Source organism: Corythoichthys intestinalis, chromosome 12, assembly GCF_030265065.1.
Source record: "Corythoichthys intestinalis isolate RoL2023-P3 chromosome 12, ASM3026506v1, whole genome shotgun sequence".
NCBI classification, from domain to species: domain Eukaryota; kingdom Metazoa; phylum Chordata; class Actinopteri; order Syngnathiformes; family Syngnathidae; genus Corythoichthys; species Corythoichthys intestinalis.
Window position 1 is genome coordinate 32,767,645 of NC_080406.1, and position 18,672 is coordinate 32,786,316.

General features: G+C 39.4%; 1 protein-coding gene across 1 annotated transcript; it reads left to right on the plus strand.

Annotated features, from left to right (window-relative positions):
* The first annotated feature begins 1,601 nt into the window (after nucleotides 1-1,601).
* On the plus strand, nucleotides 1,602-17,503 carry lamp1b (lysosomal associated membrane protein 1b). The gene is made up of 6 exons (XM_057853004.1): nucleotides 1,602-1,964; nucleotides 8,332-8,519; nucleotides 8,601-8,729; nucleotides 8,825-8,891; nucleotides 12,598-12,765; nucleotides 15,974-17,503. Exons 1-6 carry the CDS (start codon nucleotides 1,904-1,906, stop codon nucleotides 16,111-16,113), a joined length of 753 nt encoding a protein of 250 aa, XP_057708987.1. The 5' UTR covers nucleotides 1,602-1,903; the 3' UTR covers nucleotides 16,114-17,503.
* The last annotated feature ends 1,169 nt before the right edge of the window (nucleotides 17,504-18,672 follow it).

Here is an 18,672-nt window from a genome sequence, read left to right on the forward strand (position 1 = left end):
ATATAAAAGGAATCCAGGATCTGCAAACTTGCTTTTATGAAGTAAAAAAAAAGTTTTCATGTTAAAAAAAAACAGTTCAGGGGTGTACCCCACTTCCTGCCCATAGTTGTTATCTGGGATAGGCTCCAGCAGCCTCGCGACCCTTATGAGGATAAACGGTACCGGAAAATAAATTAATAATTGTACTACTTTCAAAATGAAATGATCTTACCTAATTATATTAAGCACAAATTTCAATTTAGTGTCTAAAAATTTGTGTGAAAAAGTCACAAATGAAAAAGACCTTATATTCGTTATCAGCTCTGTGGACATTTTGGATCATGTAGGTCACAATATTAACCGCTTGATGCTAGAATAATAATAATTTTTAAAAAAATAATTGACTGCCATTGGCAGCGATAGACGGCCAATCCATTTTGACTGTCAAATTGAACTGACATTATCGCTGTCAATAACAATTAAACATGACCACTCAATGCCAGCCACTTCAGTTGAATGTCTTATGAGTGAGAATTGTGTTTTTGCTTTCAAGTAGATGCTAAATGAATTAGTGAAAGTTAAGGTCGATAAGAGAATTAGTGCTGCAACGATTCATCGGTTAATAACTCCAGTATTCGACTACAAAAAAAGATTCGAATTAAATTTTGCTGCTTCGAGCATTCGTTTAAAGTGACCTTGTAATGGTTTGTTTTGAAAGTGTTTGCATTTAGTTTTATTAATTTGGGCGGATACACTGCCTTCTAGTCAGCCTCATTTCACGTGGCTGAATCCAGCTGCTCCCTGTTAAGACCAACATAAGCTAAGTTTTTGTTTGAACTAATGGTTTTTTCCCCATTCATTCGTGATTTGGTTTATAGATATATTTAGCCATTTTATTGTGGGAATATATGTCTCATTTGTTCGGAGCATTATAAAAATAAAAAATAAAAAAAAAGTTAGCAAAAGTGTTTGCTTAAATGCTATGTAAGTTAGCTAATTGTTCTTTTGTTGTACATAAATCCTCATTTATTTATTTTCTTGTACCGTTTGAGGCTCAACTCAGGTATTTAAATTTTTTATGTTCCTTATCCGATTACTCGATTATTCGAACTAACTAGTTTATTGATTAATCTACTACTAAAATAATCGATAGCTGCATCCCTAAATAGAATAATTCATAAATAACATTATATTAAAGGAATAATAGAATTAATATAGTTTTATGAATTGTGCAAATTAGCGACAATAACATCTATGGTAAAAAAGCATTGAAGCTGTTTTGATCTGGAATGTCTATAATTCACAACATTAGGCATCAAAGGGTCAAAATTTATTTGGTTTAAAATTGTGTGGCCTAAAATAGTCTACGTTTTTATTATTAGTAATTATTTTTGTGTTTTTATTAATAAATCCAATTATAAATTAACAAAATGCTAATTAAAAACAAAATTAACTTGCCGGCTGCCATTGGATTGGACGTCAATTGTCGTCAATGGCAGCTAATGAGTTAAGTGACTGCCACTTAAAAAACAAACCACCCACCCACAATAAGTTTTGCTGACTGACACGTTATTCGTCAAATAAGAATTCGGCATTTCATATCACGTGACTTCAAGGCGTTTCATAATACGTCAGTCACATGATCCTTTCGTCAGTCTTTGGTGGCGTTGCACTGAACTAGAAAGTCCCTACACAGCCGTGAAAACGTCACTTATTCCTCACTACTGGACTTTTTGGAAGCAGCAACAGAATTTTGTCGCTTCGCAATCAGCCGCCAAAGTCTTTTAACCGCTTCCCTCTGCTCTAGATTTGCTGCTTAAGTCAGCATCGGGACAGCTAGCTTACTAGCTTGGTTAGCTCAAGTTGTTTACTGTCGAGCTAATTTTTCGACCGCAACTTGACCGGCATAGACTTGGAGACAAACATGAAGACCACCGGCGCTGTCCCGATACGGTTCCTCACATTTACCCTCCATCTTATTTTATGTAAGTATTGATTTAACCGAGGTAAACAAAACGGCTTACAAAAACAAAACAGCGATGTCACGCAAGAATGGAAGGTCACAAACGTACAGCACTTGACACTAACTACTGTACTTCACTATATGTTGTTTTACCTGCCTTTAGCGTGCATTGCTAGCTTGTTTTTTCAACTCGTACCACTAATACGTTACAAATTTAAAACTAAACTGGCTAGGTTGTATTAGCGTGTCGTGTTTTAGAATTCCTTATTCATCATCACGAATTGTTTTTTTTCCATGGCTATGATGCGAGGTATCAAAAGGAGAAAACGGTCTGTGATATCACAAACCAGTACAATTATTGTCTATTTTATTGTAATCATGTCTTCATATTTTATAATAATTGACTTCTTAATTGTCTAAGTTAACTAATCTAAGCATGCGTTCAGGCTGGCAGCCAAAATCAGATTTTTAGCCCATTCAAATTGAAACTGAATCACTTTTTTGTGGTCAGAACGGTCACAAACCACAGAAATCTGACTTGCGAGACTGATTGAAATCACGTACAGAAGGTAGTAGAGCTGGGAATCTTTGGGCACCTAACGATTCGATTACGATTCAGAGGCTCCGATTCGATTATAAAACGATTATTGATGCACACCCCTCCCTTTTTTATTTATTTTTTTTTTTTTAATGTTTTGTACATTAGTTCCAAAATTGTTCAAAAATACTCTCAGGCTAAACCAAACTACTATTTCAGTATCGAGTTAACATATAGCAGTAAACAAATATACTAAAATAACAGTAAATAAAAAACTCCAGTCCCCATTCTGTACCAGCAGATTTAAACTACTTTCAATTAATTTAATGTTGTGAATCAACCGTTAAAGTTGTTAAAATCGCTCCTGTTATTCCATAATTTCTCTTTTGTCTACTTTCAACATGTGAAAGCTTTAAAATTATTTTAAAGATAGATTCAAGTCAATATTTTACCGATTTAGGAGTATTTTAGATAAAAAGTTAATTAGGTTCGCTTGGAAGGTTCGCTACAACAGCCTTGCAGGGAAGTGTACTGCTTTAAGATGGCGGCCATTTACTAACGCCCGCATCTAGCTTTTTGTAGATGTGTTGCTAACGATACCGACTCTATATTGCATCTAGTCCTATATAAATGATATCTACCGTAACATTATGTGGATGTTAGTGATGGGTCCGTGAGACCTCATGAAGCGTGTCAACACAGTGACACATTGTGTTGACACAGTGTGGATACTGTGTCATTGAATACTGACACCTGCTGGACATAAAAAATCCCTACAGGCAACCCACTTGACAGACTGACACGGAATTGATGACATAGCATGTAAAATCAAATCATTTAAGTCTTTGCATTCATATCGCATTATTCCATATCTTTAAATTATGTGAACATATATTATAATGTGAAAATGTAAGTAATAATGAATGGGTGAATAAGGAATGCCTGTGGACTTTTTGTTCTGATAAAATTTTATTCAAAAACCTAGTTTTTTTTTATGTTTAAAATTTAGTTGGTTACTTTTTTTTTTTTTTTTTAAACAAGCCTGCTGTGGACAACACACTCGCATGGAACCAACGATGCCAGCATGCAATAGAATTTCCAGTTGAAAGAGGTTTGGATAAGATGTCCATTGGCTCCTCCAGTATTGAAGAAAATTGGCATTGCGTGCCATGTTCGGCTCAGCCATGCATCGGTGCACTTTTGCAATTTCATCTACAGTTGCATTGCCTCCTTGACTCTCCACTTCGTCATCTAAGTGCTACCATAGCCCATCAGTAAGAAATTGAAGTGGATAAAAAATAAATTATAGCTTAATTACAGATTTCTAATAAATTACATAAAAAGTGACTGTGGGAAAGTAAAGGAATGGCTCTATACCCGTGTTTATTTTGGGATTATCAGAAACTTCATTCTCATGCTTTGCCCAATAATGCTTCAGCATTGAGGAGGTGGCAACTGTTTGTATATGACAGGTTAGCCATATACAAAGTACAAATGTCACATTTCATCTGCAGAAAAATAACTTTAATAGTAAAATCCAAAGTTTTGAAACCGCGCTGCGCTTCAGTCAACACGACCTGACCAGGACTCGAACCCACGCGCACGACGCGTAAGGGACGAATGGTGTTTGCTATGACCATTAAGCTAGCAGGTCACATGTTGAAGTGTCTTCTTGAAGGCAATTCAGCGCAAACGACGGACCAACGTGCACCCGTCACACTTATAAACTAAGATTTACCTTAAAATTAATTGTATTTTGAATGGAAGATGACAAGTGCGTTTCCCTGTCTTACGTCCATTTCCACAGCATGTAGAAAACGAGGAAGTAACCGTGAGATGTGGATTGTTTCAGCAGCTCCATCGCGTTGACAGACGCGCTTCCTTTTGAACCAGTTTGCCGCGTCATGACTGTGTCGACACAGTTCAATGAGTTCATGCATCGGTCACGTGATTTTCTTGTAGCGATACGCGCACCCATGCAGGGGTTCCGCCATGAGCTCGGTGCGCGCGCCGGCGCATTTGTATCACTGGACCCATCACTAGTGGATGTACTTTGTAGCAGCTTTTCGGCAGCAGTCAGGTCTGTTGTTGTGTTTTTTTTATCTCGTGGCATGAGTTGAGCTAGAGCCAGGAGTTGACCATTGGCGTTACCCGAGGGGCCGGGTAATGAGAAGCATAATGTTTAGCTACTCTCGCTGCGTCCCTAATTGTGTCCCGAAGACCGCGCGGCGCACTGAGTGTGTTGTACTTCTGCTTTACTTGGCATATTTCAATAATCGGAATTTGGATGTTTGTGAATCGTTCTCGAATCTTCCACGGCCGAATCGTGAATAATCTAAGAATCTGAAATTTTGCACACCTCTAGAAGGTAGTTTAGTATCAGATGATGCTTCTCATTCTGAATAGCTCAAATGGTTTATGACTGTCCATGTCGTCACTCTATAGCCCCTTTCACACACTCCGAAACACCGGGAATATTGCGGGATTTAACCGTGCAGCAGTTGTATGTGAAAGCAATTTCCCGGGTCGACGGACACTGAGATTACGCAGACATTTCACAGGTCTTGTCTTAGGGGCCGTTTACATGGTGATTCCCCGAGAATACGAAAAATTTCACATTTGCATTTATATTGGCCCATCTCCATTCGAACAATGGCTTCCACTTTGGAGGTAGGATTCAGAATTTTTCGTCTTCGCCGACATCACACGCGAGGCCACTCTGCAACACAGTCATTGCGTCTTTGTGTCGCAGTCATCATGTAAACTGCCCCTTAGTATTTCTGCCCCCTTAGTGTCTGGGACTTGCTTGGGAAGCGGTGTGCGTGAAAGCAGGCCTTAAATTCCCAGGTCTCAGCACGATGGCTGATGACGTAAATATAATGGCGGGCCGATCGTCACTTCCTCCCTCTTCGCAGTGAGACAAAGCGGTAAACAAAGGTCGCTATTATCAACATAGCCAGCTGGAAATAGCTAAATTAAACTGAAAACCCAATGACATTAAATTGCTACACGATCGTAGAGCCAAGGAAGAAAATCCATCGTCCATATTTGAAAATGTGTGGTTTATTTTGTTACCGATGTTAGGGTTCGCTACTGCGGAAACAAGGTTGTACTTCAAAGCAGAAAACGATGGAGGGATGCGTTAAAGTGGTAAATGGAGAGTACTTGTATAGCGCATTTAGCTACATGGTTACCATGCCAAAAGCGCTTTACATTAGCACACATTTACCCTTTCACGCACACATTCACACACCAAGGGTTTATTAAATACAAAAAAACATTCGATCGCAGAAAAGGGGGAAAAACACAATGGTTCCGTGACAGTAGGTCGACAGTAGTTGGGCAGAGAGACGATAAGACAACAAAACAAAGCCAGCGGGATTGTTCCTTCCACCCTTCTCTGGATCGCTGGGGCTTAAATACAGTCTTGATGAGCTTGAATTGGCTGCAGTTGCGACGTCGGGAATGCTCACTCCAGAACAAAACCAACATTGTGACAGCCGATGCCAACCAAAAATGACATAATGTCCAGGTTATAAAATTGCGCCAGCAGCCCTCCCCGCACAGAGAGCGCCAGTGAGCAACACGGGACAAGTGTGTGAAAGTGTCCAACCCGCGTCATTCTCGAGACATCTCTACATGGGTGAAAGCAATGACGAGAGTAAATCCCTTGTCACTTTACACGGAAATTTCCCTGGATAATGTGTGTGAAAAGGGCTTATGCTGGATGACTCCGTCGTTGACAACCTGTCAGGTGTGTCATTGTGGCCCAGTCCAAACAGGCCTAGATCTGATTCGGACCGGCCGTTCAAGTCAATCAGCCAATGCAAACCAGTCGCAGTGCGGCCGCGTGTAAGACTCGTCCCAGAAGCGGCTCAACGCGATGCACGCGAAAAGAAAAGCAGTTTATTATTTGAAGCGAGACGCGGCCCTCCTGCGTCAATACTACTAGCTAGCAGACCGGAAGTCACTCGTGTAAAAATACGGTGGATCCAGTCGATTTTCAAACTAATACGCAATCGTAACTCACTTTTTGAGTCCATCAGATCTCTTTAGTGGTAGATCGGGGCACGGTTGACTTGTCTTTTTTGATTTACTGCTGTCTTCTCTGCTATAATAATAACCAACATGGCCCTGTGTTCAATACAAAACCTTCCTACCACAACAAAACAAGTAGGAACCTTCTCCTTTCTTTCAGAAAGAAAGCTGACCAATACGCATCTGAAAGGCAAATTGTTGTTGGATTATTATCTTTAAATACCCGCTACTTTTTGAGCAGAATTATTGCGTTGTATAAGCTACTGTTCCTATTGTTGAAAGCAAAAAAGTGTGTAATAAACAACTAGCACACTTATATTTTGCATTTTCTTTTCTTACTGTACCGAAAATGATTGAACCGTGACCTCAAAACCGAGGTACGTACCGAACCGAGATTTTTGTGTACCCTTACACCCCTAATAGTTAGCATCATTAAGTTTTTATTTTACACCCTCTTCACTCCACAGCACTATGTTATGTTAAAGCCTGTAAGACAAGTTAGCCACGCATCGACAGTCGTCATAATTAATAGAAACCTAGCCATCCGCAGGGCTAACGTTACGTGAGCGAGTGACAGCAACATTAATCTTATTTATTAGCGCTTAGTGCTCTTTATTAGCGCTTAGCACACTACTGCTTTAAGATGGCGACTGTTTACTAACTCCGCTGACTCTGTCATTTCGCATCTAGTTCAACAACATACATGTGATATCTATGAGACTCATCAGATGCTACCTGCTACCGTCGTAGCATCATGCGGGCTAGTTTTTAGCAACGTCTGCGTCGTTTGTAGCGGCTGTCGGCTGCGGTAATTTTTTTTTTTTTTTTTTTTTTCCTTGCTACTTCCTCCACGCACGTGACATCAGCGCGTTGTCCCGCATTAAAAGTAGTCCGAGCAAAACGTGGTGCTTAGAGCTGTCAAAATTAAACGATTACTCGAGGTGAATAAAATTACTCGGATCAGTTTTTAAACTCAAGTTGCTCGAGTACTTGTTTCAGCTCTAATCTCATTGTTTCATATCCATTAATTGTATTAGATTTAATATTTTCGTCTATAAATTTATTCATGAATAATAAAGACCCATAAATGCTTATAAATAAAATTGAAATCAGGCGTCCATATATGTATGACATCTGATTTTGGTTCATGTAGGCCACACTTGTATGCCAAATGTTAACTCATTCTCTGCTATTGGTGGCGCGAGACATCCAATACATTTGGACTGTGAGGGCTAGCATCATAATCTTTGTTGTTAATATTAAAGAAGTAAGGGAATGATTACCCTATTTGTTTTATTGTATTTGCTACTATTTTTAGTTTTTTAAAAAATCCTTGCATTTTTCCTTTTTTAAATTTAACATTAAATTATTTTTATTTTATTTTTAAAATAATTTAAAAAAAACGTCAATATTCTATAGCGTGGAGATAGACATCAAATCCATATGGACTGGAAATGGGAGATTCACATTATTTACTGTGCATAATCAGGGAATTTTTTTTCCAGACGAGAATGTTTGCCATTTTTTCAATTTTCTGTTCATATTTTTAAATTAAAAATAAGATCAAAATGTTGCATTTGCCCATAACTGGAGTATAGTTGACAGCTGAAATATTTTTAAAACGGTTGCCTACCCATTACAACTTGGCTAATTACAGTGTACTTTCAAAAATAAACAATCGCTCTCCAGTGAAGTGTTTTTTCACTCTATTGCAAACTTGACATAAAATGAAATATAACTGTAAATGTTACCTGCAATATTCTGACATAAGTAATGTGAAAATAAAACATGCATTTTCCTCATACTCTTCCAGTGGTTGAAGCCGCATTAGCCGTGCGCCAGAGTTTGACTACCGTGGCGCCGCCCACCACCGAACCGCACAAGAATCCTGGCAAACCGGAGAGAGGGCAATACCAGCTGACCGGCACAAATGGCAGCGTGTGCTTGATGGCGTGCATGGGCCTCCAACTCAACATCAGCTTCACCGCCTCTTCAAACAAGGTCTTGGCAAAAGAATCAAAACTTGTTTGGCTCCCTGTCTAAAATACTTTTTTTTTTTTTTTGTTATTCCTACATGTTCAGACGGTGCAGAATGTGGTCAACCTGGAGCCCAATGACACCAAGGCCTCTGGGTCATGTCTCAAGAATAACGCCACGCTGCAACTATCTGCAGATGCCATTAAAACTAATCTGACCTTTGTCTTCACTTTGGTACGTTTCTTTTGTAATTTTTGTACTTTGTAAAACAGCCACAAGATGGCAGCAAATACTTGAAGTTCTTTAACTTGATGTGCCTTCCCCTCCAGAACGAGACAACCAGTAAATACTTTGTGAGTGAAATCTCTCTCTCAGCTGCCTGGCCGGACATGAAAGGTGAGTTTTCTGCAAGGGCGTAGGTTTGCATAGAAACGGTAGGGACATAACACTTGCAACTTTTAAGGATGCTTAAATTGTCCCCACCAACTTTTAAGCAACCTTTTTTGCATTATATAAGGACTTCAGTGATAGAGGTCATTTAGATTCTTCCCATATGTTGTAAGGATAGAATGGACCCTATTATCACTGTAAGTGATGTAAAAAGACGCCAATGTTGTGGAATTGGGGGAAACACCATTAATTTTGCTAAAGTAAGCCAGACCTGCATCGGCGTTAGCATAACATAAACTGCGTGAACTTGTTAACCTGCAAAATGACTGCGGTCAGGCCAGCCTCCTCAAGGAGCAACAAAATTGAGTTAGCTGTCCCTCATTCGGATCATTGTTTGTATTATGTGCATTACAGTAGTGCAATGTGGTGGCTTCACAGTAGAGCTGGGAATCTTTGGGCACCTAACGATTCGATTACGATTCAGAGGCTCAGATTCGATTATGAAACGATTATTGATGCACCCCCCTCCCCTTTTTTTTATTTTTTATTTTATTTTTTTAAAATAAATGTTTTGTACATTAGTTCCAAAATTGTTCAAAAATCCTCTCAGGCTAAACCAAACTACTATTTCAGTATCAAGTTAGCATATAACAGTAAACAAATATACAAAAATAACAGTAAATAAAATATTCCAGTCCCCATTCTGTATCAGCAGCTTTAAACTGCATTCAATTAATTTAATGTTGTGAATCAACTGTTACAGTTGTTAAAATTGATCCCGTTATTCCATAATTTCCCTACTGTCTACTTTTGGCAAAGTTTTAAAACTATTTCATCGTTTAAAGATTTAAGACAAGATTCTGCCGATTTAGGAGTATTTTAGATAAAAAGTTCATTAGGTTCGCTACAACAGAGCCTTGTAGAGAAGTCACTGCTTTAGTACTGTTTTAAGATGGCGGCTGTTTACTAACGTCGGAAAGTCTGTCGTTTCGCATCTCGGTTCAATAATACATGTTCTAACACAACCTTCGTCTTGTCTTTTTGCATCTAGTTCTACATATATATGATATCTACTGTAGCCGTATGTTTGTAGCAACTAGCAACTGGGCGTTGTTTGTAGCGGCTGTCGGCTGCAGTCAGGTATGATTGTTTTTTTTTTTTATCTAGCGGCATGAGTAGAACATGATATTTACTCTCGGTCCGTTCCTCATTGGGTCCCAAAGACTGCGCTGACTGTATTTTACTTCCGTTTTACCTGGTATAATTCAATAATCGGAAGCTTGTGAATCGTTCTCGAATCTTCCACGGCCGAATCGCGAATAATCTAAGAATCGGAAATTTCGCACGCCTCTACTTCACAGTGCAAGTCCCTTTATTGAAAATGACGAGGACCTGTCCAAGAATGGGTCCACTTCAGGGGGACACTGACACGAACGTGAACTGACATCAGTGTTTCCCACAGGATTTTAGGAGACTGTGGTGGGAGGGTCTCTGACCATAGGATTTTTTGAAACTGTGGTGGTGGGCTGCATCGGAGTCGGACAGCCACACCATGTCATGCCACGGCGAATTTTTTTTTTTTTTCATTATTTTTTCCCCCCAAGAAGAACCATAACAACGATATATTTGAAATATTTCATTAGCTAGGCTAATGTTATAGCTCTCAGCTACGGTACATGTATGTAAAATGCGTTGCTGAGTACAGCTACGTTACCCTATGTAATAATGCGAGACTGTGGCGGGCCCAAACGAGACTGTGGCGGGCCGCCACAGTCTCGTCCATTAGTGGGAAACACTGGACATGGAAGAAAAAAAAATCTGTGAAATAAAATCACACATCAGAATTTCATGAGCGTAGTTTGGTCCGAGTCTTGGGGTAGTCTAGTATGCCTCATGCCTCAGATGTAGACCGTCCTTTGGATATCTGATTTTTTTTTCTCAGTAAGTGCACTTCAGAATGTTTTTTTTTTATATTGTTTTTTCAAAACAAAAAGTTTGAATTGAATGTATCATCTCAACCAATACACATGAAAGTCAGTATTAAGTCAATACTCATATTTTTCTGCATTGATCATTTGGCCTGTCAATTAAATAGGTTCATATTCATAAGAAATGTAGCCCTGACCCGCATTCAAAAATCTGTTTGGTCTTATTAATGTCCCATCCCCAGCAAAAAGTGTACGTGCAGGTAATGCTGTTATAACGTCCCTTCCAATGTCGAGAGAAAACCTACGCCCTTGGTTTTCTGGTCAAAATATTGGGGTGCCCCCTCATCATCAGCTATTAAAATTATATCAAGGGGTTACAGAAAACATTATATTTCAGGTGATTTGGGACATTTTAGAAATAACTTCTTGTGTGATCCAGTACAGTTAGTACAATGCAAATTACAACCAATAGATTTTTTGGGGGGGATCCATCTTAAAGCAGTAGACTTCCGTAGAAGGCTGTTTTAGTGAAGCTTCCAAGCTGACCTAATTAACTTTTTATCCAAAATACTCCTAAATGGGCAAAATCTTGACTTGGAATCTATCTTTAAATGATGAAACGGTTTTAAAACTTTCACATGTCGAAAGTAGACAGAAGGGACATTGGGGAATATCGGGAGCAATTTTAACAACTTTAACAGTTGATGCACAACATTAAATTAATTAAATGTGGTTTAAAGCTGCTGATACAGAATGGGGACTTGCGTATTTAATTTACTGTTTTGAACTGTTACCTTAATACTGAAATAGTCGTTTATTTAAGCCTGAGAGGCTTTTTGTACAATTTTTGTAACTAATGTACGAAACATTAAAAGCAGCTAATATCTTTGGGGGGGTCGTTATCAATAATCAATTTATAATTGAATCGAAGCCTCTGAATCGTAATCGAATCGTTAGGTGCCCAAAGATTCCCACCACTAATTATGACAATAAAGGGCTATTTTATTCTACGAGACTAATGTGGTCAACAGAACAACACTCTGCTTTGAAGCTGCTACATAAAACAAAACAAACAACAACAACAAAAAACAATGGTTGAAAGTATGAGAGGGAACCTACGATGAAAATTTCAGACCCCTCCAGGATTTCTAAGTAGGAGAATTTGCAAAACAGCAGGGTATTCAAATACTTATTTTCTTCACTGTATGTCTGAAAGCCATGACCCGGGTACATCATGCATCACATTGTATGGGAATTTAGCAGGATACAAGTCTGAAACGGGCTACTGATTTGCGCCAAAAAAAAAAAAAAAAGTGGAGACAAAACGTCGTCGTACCCCGGGACTATCTGTATTGGTACGGTGGTTTCAATGAAACGAAAAAAATCATTTTTTGGAAATGGGTAACTCTGTTGTGAAGCACAAAATAGGTTTGCAAATGAAAACTATGTTTTAATATTTTCTTTTTTTCTGCGGATGCATGTTTTTTAAAATTTTTTAAACATACCTCTGGATTCTATTGCCCTTGTTCACTGACAGTTTTGCACATCAAATCCATTTCAACTGCAAGGCTGGCATAGTCATGTTTCACTGCTATCGTTCGATCATTGTCAGCCTTCAGTTAAATTAGATTGGACATCTATTGCCGTCAATGGTAGCGAAGTGTGAATTTTCCCAATGTCTGTTGTGATAATGCCGATAGATATTTGAATAAGCTATTGCCACAGAAACATTTCACTTTCGTTTTATAATGTATTTAGTATTGATTTTTTTCATCAACTTTCAGAACCCTTTTCGGCACGTAACAGCAGCCTGCACTACCTCGGCGCAACGCTGGGCTACTCCTACATGTGTCGTGAGGAGCAGACGCTCCCCGTGGTCAAGGATTTGTCTATCAACACCTTCCAGGTGCAGTTGCAGCCCTTTAACCTTACCCGGAACCAGTTTGCCACAGGTAAATCCAATTTGCTAATGACTACTAGTCCCTTTCAAAAAATTGGCATATTGTGATAAAGTTCATTATTTTCTGTAATGTACTGATAAACATTAGATTTTCATATATTTTAGATTCATTACATACAACTGAAGTAGTTCAAGCCTTTTATTGTTTTAATATTGACGATTTTGGCAAAAAAGTCAAGAAAAAACAAAAAATCACCATCTAAAAAAATTAGCATATTCATCTGAACAAAAGTGTTTTATTTTTTAATGCAAAAAAAAAGTCAACCTTCATTGAATTATATCAGCTATGCACTCAATACTTGGTCGGGAATCCTTTTGCAGAAATGACTGCTTCAATATGGCATGGCATGGAGGCAAATCAGCCTGTGACACTGCTGAGGTGTTATGGAGGTCCAGAATGCTTCGATAGCAGCCTTAAAGTGATCCTCTAACCTAAATACATGTAGGCTCTAACCACAATTGTTGTCTTGTACTAAAATATGTTGTTAGAAACACATAAAATGTTAAATCAATGGCAATATTTTATAATATTTACTACATATTTTGAGAGTTAGTTGGCGCCATGGTTTGCGGGCTCGCAGTGATGATGTCATTGGGATCTTTACAAATGTGTAGCGTGTTCAACAATTGCTTATTGCTGCCTAAACTCGCGAAGTAAAATGCCACAATGTGCTGCTTTTGGATGCAATTTCCAGTCAAATGGAAACAAGGGGATGAAGTGAGTGGTCAAGGTGGAATTATTATTTTTAGTGAATAAATGTGCATAAGTGAAAGCTTCTCCCCCTTTTTGGTCCCTGTATGCACGTATCCTACCCACCACACGTTACAACTGGCGCCCGAACATTTTTCCTGGATCCTCAGTAAAGTAAGGGATCAGTTTATTTTCTGGATCCGACGGTCCCACCATGTCTGCAATATTGGTTTCGGATCTGTCCATTTTTTTGATTCGTTGGTCCCACAGCGGCTTTTCGGATCAGTCTATTTTGTGGAATTGACGGCCTGATCAATGCCGCAACATTGCCATGGGATCGGTCTAATTCCTGGATCTTAGAGTGAGTAAAAAACGCGGATTTGGTTTTACTATTGCTTTCTATTTTGTTGACTATTCTTTGTGGGAGTTTTCCCCCAAATCATACTAAATAATTAAAGCACTATGGCACGCTACAGTGACGACAGTGACTCTGACGTGGACCTTACAACAATGTTGGAGTTCGTCAGGGAACGCGTGTTTGCGTACTGCTGAGCTCCCGAGTGAAGAGTGGTCAAGGTGGAAATATTATTTTTTGTGAATAAATGTGCATGAGTGGAAGCTTCTCCCCTTTTTGGTACTTTTATACACGTATCCTAGCTACCACGCTTTACAATGTACAAGACATGGATTACACAAGGTGTGCTCTTTGGCCTGTACTGTATGTAAAGCACACAACAGCTCTGGATGCTAACAGTCTACATAATTCTATTGGGATAAGTTTGAAAACAATATGCTTACCTTGAATATCTGCTAATAAAACCGGAGTTCCCGAATCCCAACAGCATACACTCTTGCTCCCAACCGGAGTTCCCAACAGGACTGTCTCGCATCACCAGTTTTGCCCAACTTTTGTCTTATCAGGTATTTGCTGCACGCATTTTTCCCTGAAGCTCGTCTTGTGAACGACCGACAGTGCTGTCCTGCTCTCACTTTTTTTCAGATCTGGTTCAAATAGGAAGGGTAGAACTGACGACATGTTGAGAAAGCTAATGAGTGACACGCTGGAATTTCAGCAACGGGACCAGTGATGTCACACACTGCGACGTAACAAGAATGGCGACCTATCACTTAAAGTAATTTTAAAAACTTTATTAAAACAAAAACATTAAGAGGGGGTTTTAATATCAAATTATTATAACTCATACTAACATTTGTCTTTTAAGAATTACTTGTCTTAAAAATAGAGGATCCCTTTAAGCTCATCCATAGTGTTTGGTCTGGTGTCTCGCAACTTCCTCTCCACAATATCCCACAGGTTCTCTATGGGGTTCCGGTCAGGAGAGTTGGCAGGCCAATTGAGTACAGTAATGCCATGGTCAGTAAACCATTTACCAGTGGTTTTGGCACTGTGAGCAGGTGCCAGGTCGTGCTGAAAAATTAAATCTTCATAAATTGTCTTCATCTCCATAAAGCTTTTCAGCAGATGGAAGCATGAAGTGCTCCAAAATCTCCTGATAGCTAGCTGCATTGACCCTGCCCTTGATAAAACACGGTAGACCAACACCAGCAGCTGACATGGCACCCCAGACCATCACTGACTGTGGGTACTTGACACTGGACTTCAGGCATTTTGGCATTTCCTTCTTCCCAGTCTTCCTCCAAACTCTGGCACCTTGATTTCCGAATGACATGCAAAATTTGCTTTCATCTGAAAAAAGTACTTGTAATCACTGAGCAACAGTACAGTGCTGCTTTTCTGTAGCCCAGGTCAGACGCTTCTGCCACTGTTTCAGGTTCAAAAGTGGCTTGACCTGGCGAATGCGGCACCAGTAGCCCATTCCCGGCACACGCCTGTGCACGGTGGCTCTTGATGTTTCTACTCCAGACTCAGTCCACTGTTTCTGCAGATCCCCCAAGGTCTGGAATCGGCCCTTCTCCACAATCTTTCTCAGGGTGCGGTCACCACTTCTAGTTGTGCAGTGTTTACTGCCACACAGACTTCCCACTGAGGCTCCTTGATACAGCACTCTGCAAACAGCCTGTTCGCTCAGAAATTTCTTTCTGTGTCTTAGCCTCTTGCTTGAGGGTGTCAACGATGGCCTTCTGGACAGCAGTCAGCTCGGCAATCTTGCCCATGATTGCGGTTTTGAGTAATGAACCAGGCTGGGAGTTTTTAAAAGCCTCAGCAATCTTTCGCAGGGGTTTTGAGTTAATTCGTTGATTCAGATGATTAGGTTAGTAACTTCTTTAGAGGACCTTTTCATAATATGCAAATTTTTTGAGATAAGGATTTTTGGTTTATCTCGACTTTTTTTGCCAAAATCGTCAATATTAAAACAATAAAAGGCTTGAATTACATCAGTTGTGTGTGATAAATCTAAAATGTATGAAAGTGTAATGTTTATCAGTACATTACAAAAAATAATGAACTTTATCACAATATGCTAATTTTTTTAGAAGGGTTATTTTCCCTTCAAGTGTTACACAAATCCTACATTTTGTGTCTTAGCCCAGCAGTGCCAGCTCGACCAAGATGACATGCTGATAGCCATCGTGGTCGGTAGTGCTCTGGCCGGCCTGGTCCTCATCGTGCTGGTGGCTTACCTCATCGGCAGGAGGAGGAGCCACGCCGGATACCAGACCATCTAAAGCGTGGTGGTCCGCATGCCCCGCCCCTTGACCCAACCAGACCCCTCCCTCGCTGCTGTTAACCAATGTCAGGTACTCCCTTGTGTGCTCCCCACTCATGTCCTTCCTTTTCATTGGGGAACACACATTTTCTGAACTGACATTCATAATCTTATGATAATTAAAGGGATGGTGAGGAAATGTCTGATTAGTAAGGGAAGAATTCTCATTTTGTTCTACTGAGTTTTGTAAAGGGAATCATGGGATTTCAGGGCAAATTGGAGTGGTTTTGTTTATTTAAAAGACAATAACCAGTGTTTATTACGCTAAAGACACTTTTAAGGAGTTTTCCATGTAGTGTTATTTAAATAGAATCATGTCTCATGCTAGGTACCCCTATGTTGGCGGCTTGTTTACTCATGAATGTGAAGTCTCAGGAATGGCCAATGGCTAGGGTGTTGTTCTGTTACACATGCGCACTAATGGGCAAAGGGCTGGTATGAAAAAAGTAGATAATCAATGCTAAAATTGAATTGGTGGATTTAAAAGGCTGTTTAATAACAGGACACCACTCTGGTATTAATAGCATGCTAAAATTAGCATATTTTGATTGAAATTTTGTTGATTTAAGCGCGCTTTGTCTCATATAAAATGGAATTCCTGAAGGGTCCTTCTTTAGATCCCTTTTGATGAACAATATTGACAACAACACTAAGGTTAGCAAAACACGTTTTGAACGTTAAAAATATATATGAACCAAAAATGGGAGGCACACTAGATTGAAACAAGAGAGTTATCGTGACAAATGTACAAAATTTATAATGGGAAAAATCCCCATAGTAGTGGGATTTGTGCTATCCTGACCTTAGTCTGGTAGTCAATATTTACATATACCTGGTTATTGAACTTTTCGAAATGAGGCTAATTGAGTTTTTTAGTAATCATATTAGACAAAATTTAACTAATCATGGGATTTTTTTCTTAATTCAACTACAGAATGGGTTTGACTACTGCACTAAGGTTAGCCTAGCTTAACATAGGATAACAGCTTGTTAGCATGAGTAGATGTTACATACTTGTCCACTGTGATACTCCCTTAGTAAAAAATCCAAGAGGCCAAAATGCTTGCATCAGTGTTTTTCTTATCAGTGCCTTCCCTGCTGCAACATACAAAGTATTGTTAAGAAATACAGAGGTACCTGCGCTGTGCTTTTGTTCTCGCATTTTTTCTTGTAAAAAGCTGTATGTAAAACATACATCAATAACGTGTCATTTTGCGGTTGTTCTCGTGTACCCTTTTTTTCCTCATCTGATGCCTTGTTTGGTGATTTACTTTTTGTGTTTGTAGGTTTTAACCGATTGTTTTGAGATGTTTTCTAAAGGACTGTCAATAAAAGTGATTTGAAAGTTGGTCTAGTTATGTGTTCGTTTTTGGGAGACACATCAGATTTTAAAGGGACATTGTTGATAGATCAAATGTGAGTGCTCAGTTGCCCTCATTCCTCCTCCAAAATGTATTCCGGGGTGACTTGTTTTGTTCAAACATTGATACATTATTAAGAGGTCAAGTGCTAGTTAAAGTGTTAGTAAGGAAATGGTATCCTTGTGCATGTAAATTTAACTGATGCAATGTTAAGACCTAACAGTTCAGGTGAAAAGTTAGCTAAAATGTTAGACGAAATGGCATCATTGTGAACGTATTTAAGCTGATAGTTAAGGACTAACGAGACAAACACCTAGGTAAAATGTTGGTGTATTTACGTTGCTGCACCTCTGCAAGTCTGTCAGATAGTGGTCACTTTATCCCGGAAAATGAGTGCAATTACAAATGCTTAGGTAGTAATATCTTCATTTATTTTGCGTGCAATGAAAAAACAAAAGAGAATTGGGGGGTGGGATCATTATCATTTTACACAAAACTCCCAAAATGGGCCGGACAAAGGTATCTGCACCCTCAACCTAATAGTTGGTAGCACAATCTTTAGACAAAATAACTGCGAACAACCGCTTCCGGTATCTATCAATGAGTTTCTTACAATGTGCTGCTGGAATTTTAGACCATTCTTCTTTGGCCAACTGCTCCATGTCTCTGAGATTTGAAGGGTGCCTTCTCCAAACTGCCATTTTCAGATCTCTCTACATATATTCTATGGGATTCAGGTCTGGACTCAATGCTGGCCACTTTAGTGCTTTCTCTCAAACCATTTTCAGGTGCTTTTTGAAGTGTGTTTTGGGTCATTGTCCTGCTGGAAGACCCATGACCTCTGAGACCCAGCTTTCTCACACTGGGCCCTACATTATGCTGCAAAATTTGTTAGTAGTCTTCAGACTTCATAAGGCCATGCACACGGTCAAGCAGTCCAGTGCCAAAGCAACCCCAAAACATCAGGGAACCTCCGCCATGTTTGACTGGGGGGGACAGTGTTCTTTTCTTTGCCTCGTTTTTCCCCCCCTGTAAACTCATTGTTGATGCCTTTTCACAAAAAGCTCTACTTTTGTCTCATCTGACCATAGAACATTCTTTTAAAATGTTTTTGTCTTTCTCAGGTAAGTTTTGGCAAACTCCAGCCTGGCTTTTTT

Excerpts from the sequence above, each read along its gene's own strand:
- lamp1b (XM_057853004.1), top strand. The coding sequence starts at position 1,904 with ATGAAGACCACCGGCGCTGTCCCGATACGGTTCCTCACATTTACCCTC. Across the intron at positions 1,965-8,331 it reads TACCCTCCATCTTATTTTAT|TGGTTGAAGCCGCATTAGCC; the intron begins GTAAGTATTGAT and ends ATACTCTTCCAG. Across the intron at positions 8,730-8,824 it reads TGACCTTTGTCTTCACTTTG|AACGAGACAACCAGTAAATA; the intron begins GTACGTTTCTTT and ends CTTCCCCTCCAG.